The 8,803-nt window shown below is 56.8% G+C and overlaps 1 protein-coding gene across 1 annotated transcript; it reads right to left on the bottom strand.

The window, feature by feature from the left end:
* Nucleotides 1–758: 758 nt before the first annotated feature.
* Nucleotides 759–7,198, bottom strand: HIPK4 (homeodomain interacting protein kinase 4). The gene is made up of 4 exons (XM_081119773.1): nt 6,719–7,198; nt 3,606–3,962; nt 1,774–2,607; nt 759–1,230 (listed from the first exon to the last, which is right to left on the bottom strand). The coding sequence occupies exons 1-4, from the start codon at nt 7,181–7,183 to the stop codon at nt 1,051–1,053; spliced, it is 1,836 nt and encodes a 611-aa protein (XP_080975899.1). The 5' UTR covers nt 7,184–7,198; the 3' UTR covers nt 759–1,050.
* Between the last annotated feature and the right edge of the window lie 1,605 nt (nt 7,199–8,803).

The following is an 8,803-nucleotide window of genomic DNA, read 5'->3' as shown; positions in this document are numbered from 1 at the left end:
GCCTCTGCCTGACTGAGTGGTGTGAGGTGGGGTGTCAGGGTAGGGGATAGCCAGCATGGGCCTCTGGTGGGGACATGAGAGTGTACACTGAGCTCTTAGCATGTGCTTGGCATGTGTTGAGCACATAGCATTTGACTGGCGTATGCCGAGCCTTCAGCGAGTGACCTGCCACTGCTGAGTATGCAGCATATGGCCCACTGGTTTAGCGTGTGCTAAGCCCTTAGCATGTAACCACTCAGGCTGGCATGTGTGACCATATGGTTGGCGTGTGCTGAGCATCCTGTAGCCAGCATGGGGTAGTGTGTGTCGCACACTTGGCGCGCTCCCAGCGGACGAGCACGCACTGAGCCATTGCCATATCACAAGGGTGGACACACATCTGAACACGAGCGCACACCAAGCATGAATTTGTACCTGCCACGTGAATTTACACTTGGCATGCCCCAAGCATGGATGAGTGCATGGCAAGCCTGTAAATGTGACAAGGACAGGTAAACAATGAGACCTTGGCATCTGGCAGGCTTGGACTGGCACCTGCTGAACACAGAATGTTCTGAGGGTGGTTCTCGTGTGCCAGGCACTTTGCATATTTAAGGGTTGGGTGAGTGTGCCAAGCACAGTCTGTCCCGGTGTCATGGCAGGCCAGCCTCCAGCCTGAGCCAGTGGCCCACTGAGTGCAGCATCAGAGCAGGGCCTGGGCATCAGCCTGAACCCCACCCCAGCGCCAGGCCAGCAGAGAGGACAGGCATGAGGCAGGACTGTGAACAGTTCTTTATTGAAATAGGCAGAGACAATAGGGCCAAGAACCTGCTTAGGGCCAACAGGGTGCAGCCACCTTTCTGTGTCCCTCTGACTGTGGTGGCAGCAGGCCAGACACCAAGGCCCTCCTGTGTTTGGGGTGTGTGCAGGCATGCACTGTTAGTGGGGGGAATGGGAATTACTGGATAATTATCTTTCTGTAAGAATTTGTGGGTTCATAGGATGGCTCCGAGGAAGGGATGCCAGCCCAGCTAGCTCAGCCACCAGTGATGGGTAGAGGTGGGGTCACCATCAATGCTGCCCGCCGACGTGCTGCAGAAAGCTGGTGGCCCGGGGTGGACCATGCGGGTGGGCATGGCGGGATGGGAGCCCCTGAGCCCTTGGGCCCCTGATGCCCTCCAGGGTCCAGTCCGGCTCACTCAGCCATTCCCCAGGACAGCTGCTGGGGTCGAAGAGCTCAGGGCTTGGCCTCTGTGGGGGAGAAGAGAGGGCATCAGCCAAGAAGCCACCAACCTGCCCCTCATGGACTCCCTCCTATCCGCCATGAACCTTTGTCACTTCCTGAGGACAATTCTGGACTTTTGCAACCCTCAGCACGTCCTGGGGTTTTGATAGTGTGTGCTGAGACCGCAGTGTGTCCTGAGGGTGTTAGTGTCTGCTGAGGCTTTGTCACATATCCCTGAGGGTGGTGAGCATGTGCTAACACCTAGTTCTTAGGGCTGGACCTTTATCACTTCCTACAGGTGGATTACTGTGTTCTGAGTCTTTACACAGCCTGATGGCGGATTAGTATGTGCAGAGCCTGACACATCCTAATTATAACCAGAGTATGAGTTAGTGTGTGTGGAGCCTTGTAACATCCTGAGGGTGGGCTAGTGTGTTGGACGCTGAACCAGCTGTTGGCAACGCAGATGTGTGGGGAGCCAAGACCAGGTTCACTGTGCCCCCGCCCTGGAGCTCAGGAGCACCCCTGGCCCCAGAACCACCTGCACCCTCCCTGCCCACCCAACTCACCTCAGCATTCATGGTCATGTCCTTGATGTCTGGCCCATCTCCATCCCGCTTCGGGATGGTGGGGGGCTTGGCGGATGCCCCGCAGCGCTCTCCCTCTGCCCAGCCGCTGCCCCGGCAGGGCCCGTCTTCCTCGGGTGAGGCCTGGCTCAGCCGGATGAGGTTGCTGAAGTTGGAGTCAGACTTGGAGCCCGTGGGCGGCTTGCGGGCCTTGTGGCGGCCAACCAGGCGGCTCCCGTAGAAGGCCAGGATGGGCTCAGGGCCCGAGTCGGGCACCCGGAGGCCAGCCACGGCTGCCTTGAGCGGGGCCAGCACGCTGGAGGCCTCGCCCCACAGCCCGTGGCCCGCCTCCTGCAGACTCAGGTCGTCCAGCTGGTCGATGGCCCTTTGCATGCCCGGTGCCTTCTCCTCGCGGAAGAAGGACCCGCTGCCCGCCACACTGCCCAGGCCCACTGCCTCCTCCTCCTCGGCCAGACGGTAGTAGGGGGGCCCATCTTCCGAAGCAGCCACCACAGGTGTGGGGGGCTTGCCCTCCACCTGCAGTGAGAGGCGGCAGCTGCGCAGCGACAGCTGGTAGTAGCGGGTGGTCTCGTGGGCGCTGCGCAGCTGCTGCATGGACACGAAGGGGTGGCGCAGGGCAGCGCTGGGGCTGATGCGTTCGTGCGACTCCCAGGTCAGCATGCGCTTAATCAACTCCACCATGCTCTTGAGGTCGGCGTACTCAGCCAGGGCCTCCCTATCCTGGAAGGCTAGCCGACCAGCTGCCCCGCTGCCATTCACTGTCTCAATCTGGTCCAGGGACTTGAGCATGTACTTGCGGCGCTCCAGTGGGCGCACCTGGTGGGACACAATTGGCAGGGGTTGACACGGAGCCTAGCCCTTGGGCCCCAGGCACTCCTGCAGTGGGGCCCACAGATGACCCCCCAGCTTCCAGTCTGGCCCAGAGCTCTCCTGTTGCTCTGAAGTCCACACACCTGAATCCTGACTTCCAGTTCTGCCTGTGATCTGACTTGGAGCCCCCTTGCTGCTGGGAGGGCCATACCTGCTCCCTCTAGTCAAACCCAGAGCCCCCTTCCTGCTGGAAGTACGCCTGACAGTGTTCTTTTGTCCTCCTGTCATCTAACCCAGAGTTATCACTCAAGTTTCACAACTCATCCCAGACCTCCAGTCCTCCCCAGAGCTGTGGGTCCAGCCCCTACCAGTGAGCAGCTAGTAGAGGGACTGCCCTAAGCCTCTAGTCCTCCTTGGAATCAAACCCAGATCCCTTTTGCTGCTACAGCTCCCACACCCAATCCCAGTCCTCCAAGCCTCCCAGTGGTTGAGCGTCCTTGCCACACTAGTTTGACAACCCCCAGGCAAGGAGCTATCAGAGGAGCTGCCACATTTTTTCAGTCTCACCCAGACCCCTCTTGTGTGACAGACCCCCCAGCTGGCCCAAGCTTCCAGTCCTCTGCGGTCTCACCCAGACTCTGGTTGCACAGGTGTGCTGACTGCAGCCACAGGTAGCAGACAAGCAGCCTTTAGCCTTCCAGTCCCACCTGGGCCTCATTTGGATCCTTCACACTTCACCAGTTTGTCTGACCCCAGATCCAAAGCTGGCAGAGGGGCTACCCTACCTTTTCTATCACACTTGTGGTATAACCCAGGTCCCTCTTCCTGCAGCAGCCCCCACAGTGACCCTCAAACTTCCTGTCCTTTGGTCTCATCCAGATCTCTCGTTGTGACAATCCCCACAGCTGACCCAAGCTTCCAGACATCCCTGAGGTCTAACCTAGATTTTTTTCTTTATGTGGCAGCCCCCACACTGACTGCCCTCGCTGCACCTGCCTCCCTACCTTGGTCTCAGCCAGATAGTCAGCCGAGGACTTGAGCTGCCAGGGGTTGGTGGTGTCAGGGTGGGGGCTGCGCTTGAAGAAGTGGTGCGCCTTGCGGGCGGCGTGCAGCAGGTGGGGCTTGGGCAGGCCCTGGGTCTCACAGATGTAGCGCACCTGGTCATACTCGTTGTTGCCAGGGTAGAGCGGCCAGCCCAGGTGCAGCTCAGCCATGACGCAGCCCAGTGACCACACGTCCACTTTCTCGCAGAAGGGCAGCCCCAACAGAATCTCGGGGGCCCTATAGAAGCGCGACTGGATGTATGGCTCCTTCACATAGCGCACCTCGCTGAAAATGCTGGCCGAGCCAAAGTCAATCACCTGTGTGGAGAGGGAGGCCAGTGAGCAAGGCAAGGGGCGGGGACAGCAGATCTGGGCCTCACCTAGCATCTCTCCCCAGTGTCTGTCTGCATCTGCCATCTGACTGTCTTGTCGCTGAGCCTGCGAGTCTTACCTCTTGTTTATGTCCCTATCTGTCGCCTCCAGCTTTGGGTCTGCGTTGTGTGTCTGTATCTGTTTCTATCTCTCCACTAGAAAGCATGTCTGCGAGCGTTAAAACCCCTCTCTCTCTCATCAGCAAATCTTGCTGGTTCCACCTTCTGAACAGATCAAGAATCTGAATGGAAAAAATATCCTCAGGTGAAGATTTAAAAAAAAAGAATCTGCCCTCTGTGCCTCCCAGCCACAGCCCCACCCTGGTCCTGCCCTCCATCACTTCCTGCCCACGCTGTTCTCCCTGCTCCCGCCCTCCGCCCCCCATTCTGTTCCTCACATTTACCCTGAGAGATCCTGTGAACACCTGAGTCGGGTCACGTCCCCCCCACGCAGCATCCTCTGGTGGCTTTACCACATCCTGTGATAAAATCCAAAGTTCTCACCTTCTCACCGCAGGCCAGAAGGCTCCTGCAATCTGCCCCATCCTGTCTCTGCCCTCAGCCCCTCCCACCTTCCCCCTCATTAACCCTGCTCCAGCCTCGGGAGCCTCTCACTATTCCTGGAACAAGCCAGGTACATTCCCCAGCTCAGAGCCTTTACACTGGCTGTTCCTTCTGCCTGGAATGCTCTTCCCTTGAATGTCCACACCGCTCCCCTCTCACTTCCTCAGGTCTTTACTCTTGTCACCTTCTCAGTGAGGCTTCCCCCAGCCATCTTAGCAAAAGACAGTGCCTCGCTTGGCCGGCATAGCTCAATGGTTGAACATTGACCTAAGGTTCAGGAGACAGTGGTTCGATTCCCAGTCCGGGCACATGCCTGGGTTGTGGGCTCAATCACCAGTAGGGGGGATGCAGGGGGGCAGCCGATCAATGACTCTAATCATCGATGTTTCTCTCTCTCTCCCTCTCCCTTCCTCTCTCTGAAATCAATAAAGATATATTTTTAAAAAACAAAAACAATGCTTCTACTCATCCTAGCCCTCTGCTTTTCTCCATTGCTCTTAACACCATTTCACAAACTATATATTTTACATTTTTATTGAGTTCATTGTTTGTCTAACCAACTAGGATTTGAGTCCCATGAGAATAGGATTTTGTTCACTGCTGAGTCCCTAGATGCCTAGAACAGTGTCTGGTACAGAGCTCAGAATGAATGAATGAATAAGTGAATGGGCTTTTTGGGGGGGGGGATTAATCTTCACCCAAAGATATTTTTCCATTGATTTTTTTTAGCGAGAGTGAAAAGAAGGGGGGGAGAGGGAGAAACATCAATGTGAGAGACACATCAATTGGTTGCTTCCAGCATAAGTCCCGACCAGGGCCAGGGAGCGAACCTGCAAGCCCTCTGGTGCATGGGCCGATGCTCTAACCACTGAGCCACACCGGCCAGGGCTGAATGGGCTTTTTATCCATCATTGTCTTTCTCTCCCTTGTTCGTATCTCTCTTGTTCTTTGCCGCTTCGTGGCTTATCTGTGTTTCTCATCTCTCAATGTCTCTCTCCATCTGTCTCTGAGTCACTCACTAGAAAGACACTTCCCAGAAGCCCACGTCGTCCTCATCACGCAGTGTTAACACCCACACAGGCCCTTGGTACCTGACAGGCACTTGACAAACACCTGCTGAACTAACACCGAACGGCTGAAAGCCCTCGTCTCTCCCAACGCCCCTGGGAGGAGCTATCTGCCGTTTCCACTCTGAATCTCCGTGGCTCTATCTTGGTGCCCACGGCAGTTGCCCTCTCTGTTTCTCTGCTTTTCATGCAGCCGTCCCTCACCTTCTATTTGCAGAAGGCGGTAGGACAAAATGGTCATTAATCTGAATGCAGACTGCCGAGGCCTGAATCTCAGAGAGCCTGAGTGGCCCTGGGCACTCAGGCAATGTTGGTGGGACTCATCTGCCCATCCATTCATTCATTCCACAAACACTGGCCAGGGATTGTGGACCTATCCTGTCTGTCTCCTGCTGTTTGTGGGCATCTCTCCTTCCCTGGGTCTCTGTGCTTTTCTCTCTCAGAGCAGAATGCTCTCTCTTCTTGTCTCGTATCGCTCTGTGTCTGACGTTCATTTAGCTCTGACTCCACAGCAGCACTGTGCTGGGAGATGCCAAGGACACAGTGGTGACCAAAACTGCCCTGGCCCTGCCCTCATGGTGCTCCTAGTTCCTATCATCACCAGACAGTAACAAACCCAGAAGCAGACAGAGGGGTCAAGGGTGGGATGGGGGAGCCCAGGAGCTTGGGACAGTGCAGAGGAGATGCCTCTGCACACCCAGCACAGGGTCAGGCCCAGAGCAGGCACTCAGTAAGTGTTTGGTGACAAACTCACTATGATGAGATATGGCACTGCCATCCTTCCAGTTGCTCAGGGCCAACAGGCTTTCGTCCCCCTCAAGTCCTCTCTTACACTTCACACAAGATCTGTCAGCAAATCCTGTTGTCTCCAGTTCCAAAATCTACTCAGGCCCACCCCTGAGCTCTCCTCCCACTACTCCGACTCTAGTCCTGCCCACCCATGTCCCCCACCCAGTCTAGGACAGGCGCCCCTCACTGTCTTCCTGCTCCTCACAGCCAGAGCGTCCAGGACTGGGGAAGGCTGGGGGGAGGCAGGCACAGGAGATGCTGCCACCCCAGGGCAGCCCCTCACCTTGACCCTGAAGGGGCAGCGGGTCTGGTCCACCAGCATGATGTTCTCAGGCTTGAGATCGGCGTGGATGATGGCCAGCTCCTTGAGCCGGGCCAGGGCTCTGAGCACCTGCAGGGTGACGGTGCGGATGTGGCGGGCAGGGAGGGGCGCAAAGTTGTTTTCCTTCTGGAATTCAAAAAGGTTCTGCTCCAGCAGCTCAAACACCAGGTAGAACTTGAGGGCATCGTGGAAGAAGTCAAGGAAGCGGATGACGTGGGCCTCCTCGGGGTCCAGGCCCCTCATGCAGCGCAGCAGCTTCAGCTCGTTCTTGATGATGCGGTTGCGGTAGGCGTCATTCTTCAGGATCTTGATGGCCACCATCTCGCCCGTGCTTCGCCGCCAGCCCTTGGCCACCTCCCCAAAGGTGCCCTTGCCCAGCACCTCGATGATGTCGTAACAGTCGGTCTCCGACTGGATGGTGGCCATGGCGCCCCTGCCACCAGACACTGCCCTGCCACCACCTCTGCCCCACAAGCTCTGTCTTCGAGGCCTCCTGGACGCCCTCTGCCTCCGTCCCCGAGGTACCCCCAGCGGCGGAAAGAGAACGGCACTCGTGCCTACCCCTGCGAGGCTTGCCCTCACCTCCCGGGCACCTCGCAGCCTCCTGGGCCACACAGGGAATACACCAAGCGTTGCACCCCTCCCCCAAAGCCCTCCTGGCTTGGGACGAGGGGCCCCAGGCCCCCCCAAATGGGTTCCAGCGTTGCTGAGTGGCTCTGGTTCTGTTGTTGGAGACCTGAGCCCCTGGCTGGAATGGGGGGTGGGGTGGCAGGTCAAGCCCCCTCCCCCGCCCCGGGGCGGAATCTTGAAGAGGTCAGATAGGTAAAGGGTCCACTGAGGGGTGTCTGAAGGAAGAAGCATGGGACATTCCCAAACAGAGGTGAGAAAAGGCAGGTTTTCTGAACTAGGGTGTGTGTGTGTATGTGTGTGTGTGTGTGTGTGTGTTTCAGAAAATACCTGCCCCAGCCTCTGTCTGACATGGGGAAAGATGTGGCTGAGGCAGACCCAGGTTGTAAAAGGTCTTGAATGCCAAGCTAAGGAGGTTGGACATTGTTCTGAGGGCACTGGGGAGCCACAGAAGGGCTTTTGAGGGAAGGGTCAGATTTGAGTGTCAGAAAGCTACTGTGTGAAGAAAGGTGAATTAGGAGGCAAGAGTGGAGGCCCAGAGCCTGGAGCAGGGCCCAGGTGGGAGAGGTTGGGGAGACAGGGAAGAGGCTTCTGGATGAGACATCCAGGAGGCCAGGAGGCCAGGCCAAGGGACTGACAGGTTTTGGGGGAGGGAGGGAGCTGTCCAGGACAAGGTAGGATGGTCCCTGAAATGGGGACATGGACAGGAGCACTTTGGAGGAGAGGATGCTAGGGTCGGGTTAGGGAATTTAATATTGAGTGCTTTTGAAGCCTAATCTGATCCTTACAGCAGACATTTTAATAGCTCCATTTAATTGAAGAAAAAAGTTGGGTGCTAGAGACAGGCTTTGACCCTGAGAAGTATGGTCTAGAGTCAAGCTCTGAACCACCACCCCACACATTCTCCTAGTGCCCAGGAGTTGTCCCAGGGGAGGCACGCAGAGGTCACTGGATCCCCTCGTGGACCCAAAAAAGAATTTGGGAATTGTCATCCAGAGGTGAGGAGTTGGAAGCCTCTGGGAGGGTATCAGGCCCAGGGCGGGTGTGGGGGTGGATGAGGGCCTGAGAGAAACCCAAAGGGCACGAGGAGAGGAGTGGAAATGAGAGGGGAGAGTGTTCAGGAAGGAGGAAGGGCCCTAAGAAGTCAGGACAAGGGAGACAGAGGAAGCCCTTAGGGTGACCCCAGAGAAGTCGCTTCGGACACTGTACAGGGTAGCCCTGGAGGGAGGAAAACCCCACATGCTGGAGAGCTGGTGGAGGGGTGTGTGTGCCTTGAGGGCAGATCATTCCTGCATGTTTGGAGGACACAAAGAGAAATCATGAGACAGGGTAGTGAACAGAGGGGAGCTGGCTTGAAGGGAGAAGGTGCTGGAGAAAGTGGGAGGTCTATGACAGCTTGGACATGGCCCTTCATCTTCT

The sequence above is a fragment of the Miniopterus schreibersii genome (genome assembly GCF_964146895.1).
Source record: "Miniopterus schreibersii genome assembly, chromosome: 18".
Lineage (NCBI taxonomy): Eukaryota > Metazoa > Chordata > Mammalia > Chiroptera > Miniopteridae > Miniopterus > Miniopterus schreibersii.
This window is presented reverse-complemented; position numbering and strand designations above follow the sequence as displayed.

What these genes read in the sequence shown, in the direction of transcription:
- HIPK4 (XM_081119773.1), bottom strand. Translation starts at nt 7,183, where the DNA reads ATGGCCACCATCCAGTCGGAGACCGACTGTTACGACATCATCGAGGTG. An exon ending in GCTGCCCCTTCAGGGTCAAG is followed by an intron (nt 3,963 to 6,718) that starts GTGAGGGGCTGC and finishes CTCTCCACACAG; the next exon opens with GTGATTGACTTTGGCTCGGC. An exon ending in ACATGACCATGAATGCTGAG is followed by an intron (nt 1,231 to 1,773) that starts GTGAGTTGGGTG and finishes TCTCCCCCACAG; the next exon opens with AGGCCAAGCCCTGAGCTCTT.